Source organism: Zea mays, chromosome 6, assembly GCF_902167145.1.
Source record: "Zea mays cultivar B73 chromosome 6, Zm-B73-REFERENCE-NAM-5.0, whole genome shotgun sequence".
NCBI lineage: Eukaryota > Viridiplantae > Streptophyta > Magnoliopsida > Poales > Poaceae > Zea > Zea mays.
Genome location: NC_050101.1, coordinates 135,464,506 through 135,481,475, shown reverse-complemented (window position 1 = coordinate 135,481,475; position 16,970 = coordinate 135,464,506). Strand labels below are relative to the sequence as shown.

At 40.5% G+C, this 16,970-nt stretch overlaps 1 protein-coding gene across 1 annotated transcript; it reads right to left on the bottom strand.

The window, feature by feature from the left end:
- Positions 1 to 780: 780 nt before the first annotated feature.
- LOC100193399 (ALFIN-like transcription factor) lies at positions 781 to 5,246 on the bottom strand. The gene is made up of 5 exons (NM_001138524.1): positions 5,045 to 5,246; positions 4,923 to 4,955; positions 4,606 to 4,828; positions 1,469 to 1,598; positions 781 to 1,391 (listed from the first exon to the last, which is right to left on the bottom strand). Exons 1-5 carry the CDS (start codon positions 5,160 to 5,162, stop codon positions 1,134 to 1,136), a joined length of 762 nt encoding a protein of 253 aa, NP_001131996.1. The 5' UTR covers positions 5,163 to 5,246; the 3' UTR covers positions 781 to 1,133.
- Positions 5,247 to 16,970: the final 11,724 nt, after the last annotated feature.

Sequence of the window (16,970 nt, the reverse complement as noted above, 5' to 3'; positions counted from 1 at the left end):
ATCTAATTATATGAATCTAAGATGTTTGAACATAATATTTAAGTACATTTATACCTTTGCTTTGACAAACAATAATTCCCGAGTGATGCGTTTGCAATTACAGAAATGCGTGAACAGTAAAGGAATACTGTTCACTATTTATAGGCACAGGACACAGCCTGTGAGGAATTACAATCATGCCCCTCATAAAAAGTTTACAACGTTGACTCAGACCCTTATGGACTAAAAGATCATTCTATCTTTAAGTCGGTTCGACCCTTCACCTTCGAATATGCTGTAATACCGAAGCTTCATGAATGGTACCTTCGGCATCACGTACAAGCAGCTTCAGCCGAAGCTGTTTCTTTCCGCAGGACCTTCGGCGACGAAGCATGGTCCCAACAGTTGCCCTGTTTTGGTCCCTTATAGGAATCTTACATAGGAATCTTACGGGTGACCAACATTAGCGTCCACCTCAAGTGAATTCACAACAAAATGTTATTGGTCATGTCTCAAGAAAAGCACAGCTACTGACTCTGTTCTTGTCCCTATATATCAGAATCAAATTGAAGAAACACATCTTCTCACAAGACATGGTCTAAAAAAGACAAGAGGAAGACTTTGAACCCTCCATAATATACCTCTACCAAGAAATGCACATGTTGGGGATCCATTGAGGGTTTAGGTTTCTAAACTAGAGAAACGACTAGTTGTCGAAGTGCATCTGTATGTTATTCCACAAAGTGGGTCGGCGGTAGCTTACGTAATCACACATGGTTGCTCACGCAAACCATCAGCCCTGTATCAAATAAAATATATTAACATAAACCTCACGGGTTATTATCTTGGCATAAGCTGCCCAATTCACCTTTAGAAACGTTACAAAGGCTTCCTCTGCCCCTATTCCTTCTCCGGCAACATACAGGCTACCATAACTCTCCATGGCATGGAGAAACCACAAAAAGGTTATAATAAATACTAGGTGTGATCTTCCCGCCCACATTAGCATCACCATCATATGTAAGCTTAATCGAAAAGATACAGTAAACATGGCAAGGTGGTATTGGCCTTGCGCCAAGGAGTAGCTCTGACCTCCTGTTTGTTCAGTCTTCCATCCATGGCCGTCCTCCAGTGAGGAGGGCGGTGCTACAGGCCTACAGCGGCCTAGGTCTTTTTGAATTGCAGCAGCTCGGGCACTTGTACTGCTTTATGCTCTCCGCCTTCGCGGGAGTGATCTTCACGCACTTGCCATGGTACCACTTCTCGCACACATCACACCCGATCCAGAACTCGTCTGCGCTGTATATTCCACCACATGTCCCGCACAAGGTTTCGCTGTGGTAGCCGTCGTCTTCATCGTAGCCCTCGTCAGGCTCCCTGGCATTATTTTCTAACCGTGGCTCGCTTGTTTGCTGGAGAGACAAATCAAGTTCAGTATCGTAACATGAGAACATAAGAGGTGGTAAAATCAGTGATGGATTCTTGTTACCTTTGCTGACAGTTTATTTCTACCACTGTTGTCAGTACCGGATCTGTCCCTTTCCTTAGATTGCTTCACACCACCGGAGACGACTTCAAAAACAGTTGGCAGGTCATTCATCATGCCAAACAAACGCTTCCTGCTCAATTTGAGAGCAAAAGCGTTACAAAAAATGATTACTGCAATACCCAACTACTCTAAACGCAGTTAAATTATATACTCCCTCCGTCCCAAAATATAGTTCTTTCTAGCCCACTTTTTTTCGTCCATATTCATTCAAATCATAATGAATATATACATACATGGAAACTACATTCATATGTTAGTAAAAGAGACAAATCAAAAGTATTATTGTGCCATGGACTACTGGATACTACTACTACACCCCAAAACAGTTCTAGAGTGGAATATGAAATGTTTCACTTCCATTGTAATTCAAGTCAAGGCTGCTTAATACCTTTTGACTTTGTTGATTGACTAGTCAAAGGTAACTGTACGAACATTTTATGAAGAAAACAGAGTCAAACTTATAAGTTGCGAGTGTCGACATTAATGTTTGGTTTTAGTGGTTTGCTGCTTACAATCGCAAGCGAATTCACTTGGTGACTAAGATCCCAATGCTCATCATGGTATAAAATATGAATTCAATCGTAATTTTTTGACTGAGAAACTCAATCGTAAGTTCACTTGTACTCATCACTTACAGCTCTCAAAAACCCTTGGCCTACAACAAAGTTTATTCAAATGAAGCATTCGAAAAGAACAAATGAAGTGCTGGAAATATCCAAAAGCTACTCCACATATTTTTAAAATCACAAAGTTTAGTTAAACATAAACTTAATTTGACATCATTGCACAGGAATTGAGCAGTTGGATCTACATGCTATTTATGAAAGTACTGGAGTGCACAGCATTGTCCCAAAGTCCTCAAAAGATATAAAGGAGTATGGTCACTCAAACTAGCTTGCATATGTGAAGATGGAACACTTAACTCTCATTAAATACTCATGGAGAATGTTCCTTCAACCCAATATACAAAATATTAACAGTTTGACAACAAGCCCAAAAGTTAAATAATGTGAATGTATTTCTAGTACAAAATATAAATGGCACTAGTAAGCCAAGAACTTTAAGGATGATCTGCTTGGTCCAAATAAACTCCATACAGTTACCAACTCTTAGTTCATATATGATACCACCACCGATTCATATTTCAATCAGAACTTAGCTAATTCATAAGCCAATAAATTTGAAACTACATAACAAAATGAAACTTACTATACAACCTACATAAGGATGTATAATCCGACATCAAGTCCAAACAATTTTCATTCAGTATCCATGTCTTTTACACAAAATGGAGTATGCATTCAGGTAGTATAGAAAGATGGGTGATTACATGTGCAATCATTTGACTGCAAGAAGCAATACAATATGTATAGTTGTGACTCTTCTTTACTAATCAGTAGATATTATGCATCATAGCAATGAATAATCAAGAGGTTTGCTCCAGTTCTACTCTATGAGAAAGATTTATGCTGATCTTAAAACAGAAGTGGTTATTGACTATGGCAAAATGCGTATATTATTTTTTTGGTTTTATACAATTATTCCCTAAAAATTACTCCTCTCCCTATACTCATCATGATTCTTTTTCACTGTTAGAGACTAAGAAACGATCTCAACAATCAGCAATTAACTTAGTCTTGCACAGGAGATACTGCAGTGCTGCACAGTTTCCAAGTTCAAACCACAGGATAATCTTGTCAAATCATACTAGTTACAAGTTAGTAAAGATTTGGCCTGTGGCTCTTATTAATCCCTCTTTCTTTCTTTTTTGCTCTTTCCTATGGATTTTGCTGGGTTCCATCTCTAGGCAGGTCCAACATGCACAGGACTAAAAGGCTTTACTACAGGTTTGGCCACGGTCATCAATAGCTACTTCTCCAGAAAGATTAGTAAAAGCTTGAAGTAGAGTACTTAAGCAAACCTCATAATCAGATTCATCTACCATATCCAAATATTAGCACAATCTTAGTACTCCCTCTGATTCTTTTACTTGACGTTTGTTAGTGTAAAGTTGTACTGTCCAGCGTCAAATAAAATAAATGGAGGTAGTAACAAGAAGTGAAAGTTGGAAGAGATCAGAATCATCAATTCACGATTTCATGTTTTTATTAAAATATTTTGTAAGTAACTTATAACCATCACCGAAAAGTTTCAATCCCATGATATCATACAAGATGACTTTCGGGAACAACAAACTGGAAATTTCTCACATGGAGGTGCCTTCATAAATCAAATTAAAACAACAGAGCAGGCTTTAAGCACCTGAACATTTCTGAGGTGTCTTTGGTTCAGCAACATGTGAACCTTCTGATGACAATGAAGGGTCTACACTAAGCTTTCCACATGAACAAACAACTCTGCTCTTCATTGGGACAATATTAACATCTTAGAGAAGAATAAAACTTCAGTACACACGTACAGGCTCAGAAGTTTACATCATGTTAACTACAACGCAGACAAACAGATATCCTCCCCAACTTCAGCAAAATATAAGCTAGTACTCCCTCCGTTCTTTTTTATTTGTCACGGTTTAGTTCAAAAATAAACTAGCGGGTGACAAATATTCGAGAACGGGTGTAGTATAATTTAGTAGTTTGCATGACTATAGAAAACAATTGAACAGCACAGTTCCTTAAATTGCTACTACCTCCATTTTTTTAATTGTCGCTGGGTAGTTCAACTTTATACTAGCAAACGACAAATAAAAAAGATCGGAGGAAGTACATGGGAACAAATTCAATTGCTTTCTCCATGGAAAATTGGAAAACTAATTTATATTCGACAAAACCTCTGCAGAAGTCCTGAATCTGAACAGCTACTTGGCAAAACAAATGCCGGACCCAAACACGTCCGCACTCCGCACAATGACATGCATACAGAGGGCCAGCACACCAAGCATATCCTGACACCCACTTCAACTCACAGAAGACACCTGAGATAACCCCAGCACTTTTTGTCAATGAGCACAGACATCAGACACCAGGAAGGAGCAAGTCACCCCGACAAGGCAAGCATCGCAGCTTGAGAGAAACATAAGCGAGTTTTTTTTGGGGGAGAGTGAGGGGATCGTGTCGTACCGATCACTTCGGTTGAGCCGCGCGGCGTAGTAGAATGCGACGGATATGAGCCACGAGTCGGAGTGGACGGCGACGAGCGCGAGCCAGTCGCGACGGTTCATCCCGTCGCGCGCGAAGTTGATCCCGAGCGCAGGCTCCGGCAGCTCCGTGGGCACCTCCTCCGCCGGCAGCGCCACCTCCCACGCTTCGTTTGCGTACCCGTATAGGCACAGGTTCTCCTTCTCTAGCGACATCCAACCCCAACCACAGACCATCAGCTCGCACCCAAATCGAATCGAAGGCCACGGCGGAGAGATCGCGAGGGGAAGGAGACTCACCTGGATCGCACAGCGCGTAGAACTCCTCGACGTCTGCGAAATGAGAGGAGGTGTAGGGTTAGAGCCGGGAACTTTCCACAGGCGTGGCGGGAAGCAGGAGCCGCGGGGGCGCGGGAGCGTACCGTGGGTGAGGGCGCGGAGGACGGCGGAGCGGCGGGCGCGGTAGTCCTTGTAGATGTCCTCGACGGAGCGGGGAGCAGAACCGCTTCCGGCACCGGCGCGGCGGTAGGAGGCATCCATCGCCCGGCGGTGGCGCGTCTGATCTCCGGCGAGAACGAGACGCAGGAGATGACTGATCGCGATGCGGTCGGGAGCCGAGCGACGAGATGATAGTACACTAGGACGAGTGCTGCCGGGCAAAAGGGGAAGATGTGCAAGATCTTGCGGGCTATTTTTTCGTGTGGGCCCCAGCGGATGTGAAAGCGAAGCTCTCTAGAAAGTCTATGAGAGTTTTTCTTTTCTCTAAGTGCTAGTTTAGGAACTATGTTTTTTAAAGGATTTCTATTTTGCGAAGAGAAAATGAACTAACTTCTTTTGAAAAAATAAAAATTTCATGGAAAAATGGGGTTCTCAAACTAGCCCTAAGATTTTCAAAATCATGATCAATCTGAAGAATTTTTGGTGGGATCATAACCATATTAGGATCTTATCTTATTAAGCATAAGAAGATCCACAAACGTCCAGATTGTATTGTGAGCGGAATTGTAGCCTCAGCCCCTTATCCATATTATAAAGTCGTTAAGTCATATATACTGTTAGAGGCCTATTATATCGAAGATCCTCATTTAATCTTCACTTCAGTACAAACAAGTGTGTTTCAGATACATTTCAACTAATAAAGGTTGAACTTCGGCCGAAGCAATATATAAAAAAGCTTTGCCCTGCACGTGCAAGTAGCGAAGGTGCGAGACTAAGTCGGCAGCTTCGACAAAGAAGAAAGACTTCGAACGGTAAGCCAGCAGAGAAGCTTTCACGTGACAAAAGCTAGGACTCGCGCAACGAAGGAGGGAGAAAATACAATGTTGTCCTAATATTATTTGTAAACAATATGTGTAAAACCTTGAGGGGTATGATTGTAATTTTGTACAAAGATGGTTCATGTTTTCTATGTTCGCTTAGACCGATCTAGAAGGATTGGAGGGGATTAAACCCCTTTCTATTCAATTTTGACTAGGAGGGGATCCCCTTTGATCCAGACTTAACCAAACATGCCCTAAATAGGTGAACAGTGACGTGCATAAAATACCTTTTTCGAGGGCCATAACTTTGTATTGCTTAGCCTTCGAAGAACCTTCGTGTCATCCTATATTAAGGAGCCGAAGGTGTGCTTGTAAATTTGTTTGATATCAGAAGAGATGGAATAAAATGCTAAGTCATATGAGATGAGTTTCATATAGAGCTCCACATTGTCTTTTTCATGTTATCTCATTATGATTCTCTTTAAGAACCTTCGTCCTTCGTTCTAACACTCCGAAGAAGTGTTATACCATAGGATGGAGGTCTTTATATCTAACTTGTGTTGCCTTGGTTCTCAATACCTTTAGGGAACAGTATGTCCAGCCTCAGTTACAGGAGCCAAGGCTAAATTTACCTTCGGCCTCAAATGCTTCAAGCAATCCAGTGATGAATGCATGGTCACCATCTGCCTCCTTCATACTAGGACCACGTCCCTATGACCAAGTGCCTGCTGGTCATCCCATGTTTCCAGCGTAAGATATGCAACAAAAGGACAGAAGGGAGGGATCTAAAACTCATACTATCAATAGTATGGTCCTGAAGACGAAGCATATGCACTAAGGACCCCAAGTGGCTCGATACTGAAGATCTGAAGATATTAAGAAAAAGCCGCTCTGCATTTACATATTCCAAAAACTCTTTTACATTCTGCAAAATCAATGTAATAAGTAACTTGGCACCTTCGGGTGCAATAATGAAATGATTCATTCACCAAAGTAACGATGAAAAAAGCTCTAAAGTCATTCCTAAGGGAATACAGAGCTACGATTCATTCACCAAAGTAACGGTGAAAAAAGCTCTGAAGTTGTTCCTAAGGGAATGTAGAGCTATGATTCATTCACCAAAGTAACAGTCAAAAAAGCTCTGAAGTCGTTTCTAAGGGAATGCAGAGCTACGATTCATTCACCAAAGTAATGGCAAAAAAAGCTCAGAAGTCGTTCCTAAGGGAATGCAGAGCTACGATTAATTCACCAAAGTAACGGGAAAAAGCTCCAAAGTCATTCCTAAGGGAATGCAGATCTACGATTCATTCACTTAATGGTGAAAAAGCTCCAAAGTCGTTCCCAAGGGGAATGCAGAGCTACGATTCAATCACCTAATCAAACAACGCCATAAATTTAGTTTACTTTGAAATTATCTCTATAAATAAGCGTTCTTTTGTAATATGTGAAAAGAAGGGAAGGTGTTTTTCGCTTTCGGCTCAAAAACACGTGTTAAATAAAATTCCACACATCACAAAAGAAAGTAGAGAAGCAATAATGAAGCAAGAAGTACGGATATATTACAATTTACTTAAAAAGTTTCAAAGTGTTCAAACACTTTGTACCAACAAAATATTACAACAAAAGATCATTGTTTTTTACACCACTTCATCAATTTCCTTTTTTCCCTACATCACTTTGTCATAGAGTCGCCCACAAATCTTGAGAACAACATAATATGTGGCCTTCTTTGCAGCCCTGACAGCTACTGCTTCGGCTTCAATAGCAGCATCCTTAACTTCGGCTTCGATATGCTTTACTTCAATAATCACCTGTGAAGTAGAGACTTGTTAACAAAAGTTAGAAAACTATTGTCAAAACATGAATGTAATGAAAATATAACAGAAGCGAGAAAAAGGGTAAGTACCTTCGACTTTCTTGCCTTGTAGTTTCTGTCTAATATATGTAGCTTTTTTAGCAGTCTGTTGAGCCTACAAAAAGTTTGAAAGTCGGTATGTGTATGCCTCGCACAGGTAAGATGAAGGCAACAAAGTAAAAACCTTCTCCCTATCCTGTATAGATTCTTTAATACTAATTGTTTCCTGCCCTTCTTCCATATATCATATAATAATTTTTAGACCACTCTGAAGCCTCGACGGTTGATCTTCAGACGTGGTCAGCAAAAACTCTGAAATTAGGGTCGGTGCAAATCTTCAGATGATCACACACGACTTTCAGCAAAATCTAAGCGGTGCTTCGGGCGCCTATCCATGCGCAATAGTCCTCTCGTGTTGAGAGAAAGATTTTATAGGAATGAGTTTCACTAAGCACCCATCGCATTAAACCCTCCAAGTCACCATCCGAAAAATTCTTCTCTCTAGACGAAGCTCCGGTAGAGGACAAGGTCTTCACTAACTCATTATAGCATTTATTGCCGCGGGTGTAACAGTTTGCCGTCAGGATTCGATAGTTTTCATTAAGTTGCCTCACGTGATTTACTTCATCTTTAAGATCATCTATTCTCACTTGAGCGGTGTTGAGGTCGATAGTTGTTTCGGCAAATGCTTGCCTTACCTTGTTTACTTCGGCTTCGAATTTCGTTTTTGCTCATTGCAATCCAGCTTCAAGGGATGCAATGCACTTGTATTTTTTAGTAACTGAAGCTTCAAGATATGATATTTTGTTCCCCATTGTTTCTTTCAACTTGCTTTTTTCTTCGAACAAAGCCTGAACTTCGATTCGGCTCTCATCAAAATCTTTCTCTAAAAGCTTAATGAGTTTCTCCTTCTCCTCGCAATCAAACTGAAGCTTAGAAACATCAGACCTCAGCTTAACTATTTTCCTTTAGGCAGCTTCACCCTCAACATTTCTCTTGTTTTTTAGAGCATTGCTCAGAAACAAGCCCTGTGAGAAGTAAAAAAAGATAGCTAAGTTTTGTATCAACCTTACTCGAAGCTTGAAAGAAAAACCAACAGAAATTTACATTTAGATGGGTGTAAGCAAGGGAGTCCAAAAAAATCTTCGAAGGACATGGTTGAAAGCATGGCCTCCAACTTTGGGAAGCCAATATTGTCCGAAATGTAGCGGCATCCTTCAGTTTCCATGCTATTCGGGCAGCAATACAAGTAAATCATATGGCCCTCCCCCAAAGATCGTAGCCCTCAAAGGGTACCCAGTTGTTCGGCAAAGCCAATAGCCTCGGTTAGCTGCTTGGCACCCATAGTTTTCCCAGCCGCTTGATGAACCATGTACTTTCGACCGCCAAATTCTTGATCGAAGGGCCCTTCACCAAGGGGTGTGTCATCTTCAATGGCCTTCTTGGCATCTTCGTTCCTTGTAGGCCCTTTACCCATGTCCTCTGCTGTCGTAGGCTTTGAAGAACCAATTTTTATCTTCGGCCACCACAATTGCCGAAGGTGTCACGACTGTAGCCGCCGGATCAACCTTCAGACCTCTCGGTATGGTCGTAACCACAGCAGGCAGTGTAACATCCTCCACTGCAAGGATCGTACCAGCGGTATCTTTTCCTCAAACTCCCCTTCGTCAATATCAAAGAACGGGCTCATTACTAGAGCTATCCACTCTTCCTCCTCCTCACCTTCTGAAAGTGGCTTCCAGGGAACCACCTTTTGAGCTATCAGATCGATAGCATCCTCAATCTTTGCCCCTTCAGTTCCTATAGAAGGCATTTTCTCAGACATAACCAGCACCTCAGCTTTGGGTACAACCTAAAAAACATTAACACAACAAGTTTATAAGTGATGAATAAATTTCAGAAAACCCTTTGTACTAGAACTTCCTCCAAAGCTTGAGGTGTCGATTTAGCCCGTATCTTCGGAACCTTGCTCCGCTTCGTGGTCACTTTTCTTTGAATCCTAAACCATGTCGAGATAATCAGGATAGAAAAATCCAATAGCATCGAAAACGTGATTTAGTCGACATTTTTTCTGTGCCGCGAAAGCCCATTGCAAAGCTTCGACCTCTAGTTTGCTATAGTTACCAAGTATTTCATTGCATTTCACCTCAACATAACCTAACCATGCGTCATTAGGCTCCCCAAACTCATCTTCGAACTTATATTTTTAACAAAGTCTGATCAATCCAAGATTCACGTTCAAAGCATCTTTTTTAGACATCTCCCATTCAGCCCCTAGTGGCCATATTTTAAAAGCTAAAAATTCATGAACAAGTTCTCTTGTTCCAATGTGTGTACAAACAACATTGAAAGCAACTATAGCAGCCTGAGCTTTGAAGTTGATATAGCATGTTGGTTTTTATATTTGAAGCATGTGGCAATAGGAGTATGGATGATTCCTTTTATATTAGTTCGCTCATTCAAATCATTCTTCATATAAGACCACTCCCTCGCCCACTCATTCGACCATTTGCTTCGGTATGTAGAAGCTAGGAACATTGCGCCCCTTTGATAAGCAAAGTTATAACAACCAAAGTTGCTGTGAAGTCCCCCAGTTGCCTTCGTCTGAATGTGTAATTCATGGATTTGGCTAAAGGTCTCGTAGAAAGCTTTGGTATCAAGCCCAACACCCTAATTCCGCATAGCCCAAATAAAAATTCCTAAATGCACTATGGCGTTTGGCATAAGCTGGTGAAGGTATATGTTAAACCTTTTCAAAAATTCCTAAATGCAAAGGTAATCTAAGCCCAACCTTCAGAAAACTTCGGAACACAACAATTTCATCCTCTTTTGGCTTCAGCACTAAATCATCGCTCCTAGTCGCACCCACTCGACATTGTCAATATAGCCAAAGCGGTTAAGTACCTCAATGTGTCCTCCTTTGATTTTTGATTTGCCAAAGTTCACGTGACCTGGCTTCGTAGGACGAATGGTAGTGATGTCTTCTTCAATATCAATGTCAGCGTTATCCTTAGATGGATTCACAACACTAGCTTCGGCTTGAGAGGAGGTAGCCTCTACTGTTGAAACCAAGTTCTCAACTTTTGTCTCCTAAGCGCCTGACGAAGGTGCTAAGGACACATAAGCACCAGACCGTTCTCCGGCCATTTCTAATGAAAATTTATATTTCAATTGGCTAAGGCTAGTTTGAAGGTGGAAAAATGTTCAAAGCAAGCTTCAAAGGCAGAGCAGGCTTTAATAGCATTAGGCGCAAAGCAGCAAATGCCATGCTGAAACTACCGGGTGTCACCTCCTTTTATACCTGTAGATTTTCAAAATATAACTGTTGTACGTGCCTAAATCTGGACCCCACCAGTCAGGGTGATAATAGGACAATGATTCATAACGAGCTTCGGGAAGTTGTCTTTCGGACCTTCGGCACAATGCCTCCTAATTTATTTCATTTTCGATCTAAGCTCGTTATGTAGAAACGAACTCATTTCGCAAGGGGCTACTGTTGGGGGCCTATTATGTCGAAGATCCTCATTTAACATTCACTTTGACACAAACAAGTGTGTTTTAGGTACATTTCAACTAATGCACGAAGCTAAACTTTGACTAAAGCAATGTATAAAGAAGCTTCGCCTGCACGAGCAAGTAGCAAAGGTGCGAGCCAAAGTCGGTAGCTTCGGCAAAGAAGAAAGGCTTCGAACGCAAGCCAGGAGAGAAGCTTTCACACGACAAAGGCTAGGACCCTGCAGCGAAGGAGGGAGAAAATACAATGCTGCCCTGATGTCATTTGTAAACAATGTGTGTAAAACCTTGAGATGCATGATTGTAATTTTGTACAAAGGCGGTTTATCTTCCCTATAAGGGCTGATTTGGTGACCCGGGATCCCGGGAGGATTGGAGGGGATTGAGGAGGAAATTAGTTTATTTCCCCCTCAATCCCCTCCAATCCTCCCGGGATCCCCTTGTCACCAAACCAATCCTAAATAGGTGAACAGTACCGTGCATAAAGTACCTTTTTCGAGGGCCATAACTTTGTAGTGATTAGCCTTCGAAGAACCTTCGTGTCATCCTGTATTAAGGAGCCATAGTTATGCTTGTAAATCTGTTTGATATCAGAAGAGATTGAATAAAATGCTAAGTCATATGAGATGAGTATCATATAGAGCTCCACATTGTATTTTTTTCATATTATCTCATTATGTCTCTCTTTAAAAATGTTCGTCCTTCGTTCTAACACTCCGAAGAAGTGTTATATCAAAGGACAAAGGTCTTTATATCTAACTTGTGTTGCCTTGGTTCTCAATACCTTTAGGGGAATCGAGATCGAGTACCAACATATACCGTAAGATTATATTGAGAAATATGGCCTCAAAACATGTGAAATCAAATTTGTGCGACAGTTCAAAACCACAATCTAAACTGGTACTATGTCTTCGTGTTTGATTCTTTCCCCTAAATAGAGTACCTAGATATGCAAATAATAATGGGGTGTTTGGTTTGAAGAATGAATCCATTCTAGATAAGGTGATGCATCATGAGTCCATTCCACAAATGTGGTGGAATGAACTCATCCTCATATTATTACTAGTTATTAGCTTATGAGAAATGAAATGGTGATGGATCAACTCATTCATTCCACAAACCAAATAAAAAAGTGAGGAGTAAGAAGATGATGGACTATCTCATTCCTCAAACCAAGCACCCCTAAGTGTCACACATTCTACCTTTTTCAACATTATGATTATGCCCTTAAGCTCATTAAATTATGAAGCATCCATGTGCACTTAGATTGAAATGTTAAAGTATATGTTTGAATGACTTGATTGATAGACCACTAGTACAATTTGGCTCTATACAAGCGGTAGGATTTTTACATCACAGGCGGTTCGGTTAGAAAACCGCCTGTGATGTCCCAGGCGGTTTAGTACGCCTGTGATGTAATAGTATCACAAGCGGTTTTTGTTTAGGACCGCCTGTGATGCTCTATCCTTTTCACAAGCGGACCCTAAGACAAAACCGCCTGTGATTGTAAAATTATGAAAATACAATTTAAATATGAAAATAATTTTAATTTTTAACAGAAATATGCAAATACAATTTAAATGAATTAATATTTAATTTTTAACAATAATATGCAAATACAATTTAAATGAATTATAATAGCACACATAGATAACTAGAGAGATTTTAAATTAATTGGCAACCACAATTCATAGTCGATCATACATGATAACAAATACAATTTGATTCATACAATTTTTCATGAACTACCATTTTTCCGCATGTATGGCTTTAAGTTCTTATCAATTTTCTTTTCCACACGCTTGATTCTCTCTGGACCGTTAAAGACGAACATCTCTTCATACTTATTGTATTCCTCATCTTGGTCTCCCACATTCTCAACTCCAACAATTTTTTGCTTTCTAGAAATAACTACATGCATCTTCTCATCTGCTGGATCGAGTACATAGAACACTTGTGCAACACATTCGGCGAGAACCCACGGGTCATCTTTATATCCTACTTTCTTTAAGTCTACCAGTGTGAGTCCGTAGTTATCCACTATCACCCCCACGGGATGTTGTACCCATTTGCACTTAAACAAGGGTATTTTCATGCTTGGGCCATAATCAAGTTCCAATATTTCCTCTATGAATCCAAAATATGTGGTCTTCTGTCCATGTAGGTCAAAAGCATCGATACGAACACCGCTATTTTGTGCAACACTTTTCATGTCTTTTGATTTAGTGTAGAATGTGTACCCATTGATGTCATATGCTTGCCATGATGTCACAAAACACGATGGCCCAGAAGCCAAATTCTTCATTGTTTTCTCATCCGAAGAGTCTCCGAATGGGATGTTTTTGTCCATTAACCATTCGCTGAAACGATGTTTGTGCTCCCTCATGATCCAGTCCTCTGTGCGGTTCTGATTTTCTTTACGAAGCTCATTCAGGTGTTCCTCTATGTAAGGCTCGGCTATCGTGAGATGTTGTAGTACACTACCATGAGCACAATGTACTAGCTTGTAATCCTCAACGCGAAAAGTTTTCTTGCCCATTCTCCCTCTCCCACATAGTTTACCCTCATGTTTAGGTACAGGCACACCTATCATTGTTCCGTCACTGATGTAATCTATACAGCTCTCAATCACTTCTTCTGTAGTGTATCCCTCCATGATTGAACCCTCTGGGTGAGCGCGATTTCGCACATAACCTTTTAATACTCCCAAGTATCGCTCCAACTGAAACATATGATGTAAATATAGTGGCCCTAATATTTTTATCTGATCCACGAGATGTATGATTAGGTGTACTTGCATATCAAAAAATGATGGAGGAAAACACATTTCAAGCTTGCACATAGTCTCGATGATGTATGCCTTTAGATAGTCCAAGTCTTCTAAAGCTATTACTTTTTGTGAAACCGCATTGAAAAAGTAACACAAGCGTGTGATGACAACTTTGACATGCTCTGTTTTGAGGGCTCTTACCGCAATTGGGAGGAACACCGTCATCATCACATGACAGTCATGAGAGTTGTAGCCAAATAGAGACAAGTCCTTCATCCTGACTAGTCTGCTGATATTGGATGAGAAACCTGTGGGCACTTTGACCCCACGCAAACATTTGCAAATCTTTGTTCTCTCCTCAACTGACAAGTTGTAGCTAGCTGGGGGGAGGTAAGGCTTCCCTTTGCCACTATCCACTGGATGAAGTTCCGGTCTGATTTGAAGATCTACTAGATCATTGCGTGATTTAAGTCCGTCTTTTGTCTTACTCGGCATGCCCAACAAGGTTCCAATGATGCTGTCAAAAACATTTTTTGTTACATGCATCAAATCAATGCTGTGGCAAATTTCCATATCCTTCCAGTATGGGAGGTACTTGAAAAATATTGATTGCTTCTTGAAAGTTGTGTAAGTTGAAGGGTCAGTTCTCTTTCTCTTTTCTCCTTTGTTTTTTCCCTTTCCGAATACAACATGAATGTTCTTTACAATTTCAAAAACAAGTTTCCCACTATAAGGCTTTGGTGCACCTTCACTTTCCAGTTGATTGTTAAATTCCTCTTTCATCTTTCGGTACTTATGCTGCTTCATCAAGAACCGTCTGTGTCCCATGAACACCAACTTCTTGGATGATTTAAGGTACATGGAAGCAGTTCCATCGACGCACACTACACAACCATTCTTTCCTTTAGTCTTTTGCCCTGATAGTGTGGCGCCACCGGGAGAATCATGGATGGTAACAAATATAATTGCTCTTAAGTTGAAATACTCACGGCAATACTCATCCCATATTCTAACTCCTTCATTCCAGAGCTTTGTCATATCTTCCATAAGAGGTTCTAGGAACACATCAATATCAACACCAGCTGATTTCGGACCTTGAATAAGAATAGTCAACATAATATACTTTCTTTTGTGACACAGCCATGATGGAAGGTTGTACATCGTTAAAGTCACGGGCCAGGTGCTATGTACACTTCTTTTTTCACCAAATGGATTCATTCCGTCTGTACCCAAAGCAAATCTTACATTTCTGGTTTCTTTGGCAAACTCAGGATACATAAGATCGAAATTTTTCTATTGTGATGCATCAGCAGGGTGTCGAATCTGTTTGTTATTCTGCTTGCGATTTTCAGCATGCCAACGCATAAGCTCAGCCTCCCTAGGGTTTGAGAACAAACGTTTTAAGCGATCAATTACTGGAAGATACCACATCACCAAAGCTGGGTTCTTTGACTTCTTTTTCCCATCCATGTCATCAAAAGTGTCATCGTCACTTTCAGGTCCAATAGTGGATTTCTTGTTTTTATTTTTCTTCGGGAATTTTTTTACACAGTCTTGATTGTAGCTCTTCTTGTATCGACTGACATTGCAAACTGGGCATCTTGATGCGTTCTCAAAATCGCCACGATACAGAATACAATGGTTCGGACATGCATGAATTTTTTGCACACCCAGAGCTATGGGAGATATAAGCTTCTTCGCTTTATAAGTGCTTGTTGGTAGTTTGTTGGGTTTTGGTAGTAATTGAGACAGAAAATTCAAAAGATCTGTGAAGCTAGTATCAGACCATCCGGCGCTAGCCTTCAACTTCAGAAGTTCTAGAACTGTACGCAGTGTAGTAAACTCTTTGTCACAACCCTTTGATTCATCATATAAAGGTTCTTTTGAGGCACTTTCCAGTCCCTCCATTTTAGATAGCCCTTTCTGCGATCCCACAGAACTTAACATTTCTGGTTCCATATGGCGCAACATCTCTTCACAATCAAATTCTTCAAATTCTTGATTAGCATCCACATTATCCACTTCACCATCAACTTTAAGATCTAAAATTCCGACAACTCTCTCGTCATTACCAGGCACTTCACACGGATCCAACTCACCATGTTCTGACCATATCGTGTAATTGTTTTTAAACCCTCTTTTTAGCAGATGTGATTGGATTACTCCTATATCTCTCCAAGCTATCTTATTATCACAATCGATGCACGGACATAATATCTCCTTGCTCTTTCGCAAATTCGCGTGCTTGTTGGCCGCTTCAATAAAGCTTCTCAAATTTCGAATGTACGACGGATGTGGTCTTGGCACATTGTACATCCAACCTCGGTCCGCCATTACCTATCCCTATATTGATTAACGTCAATATCGAGATGTAACATGAAAAAATAAATGTTCATGAAAGTGAAACAAGATCATATCGAGATGTACCTAGTACATGAGACAATTTTTTTTAAAATATCCCTAATTAATTGAATTTAATCCCTAAATCATGAACGAATTAATGTGCATGAAAATGAAACAAGATTGCAGCAATATAGGTACCTTGAGGTGAGACAACTCTTCAAAAAAAATCTTTAAATCAGATCAACTACAAGTCTAAATCTTGGAATTCCTGAGTTTTTCTTCAATTCCGGTCTATATTACAAAATTGAGGCAAAAAATCGTATCAAAATGAGAAATAAAACAAACGGAGATCATATATATGCATAAACTCTTGAAATCAAGCCCGAAAATCAAAAACAAAACCTTCTCCCCGTAGATCAAAAAAATCCGCCGCCGCTACAGTAGTGTGCAGCCTAGCGGCGTCGGGCTCCGGAAGTTAGGGTTCCTGCGCTGGAACCGAGCCTTTTATACTACATACACATCACAGGCGGATTTTAAGAAAAACCGCTTGTGATGTATAACATCACAAGCGGTTTTCTATTCCGACCGCCTGTGATGTTTACATATCA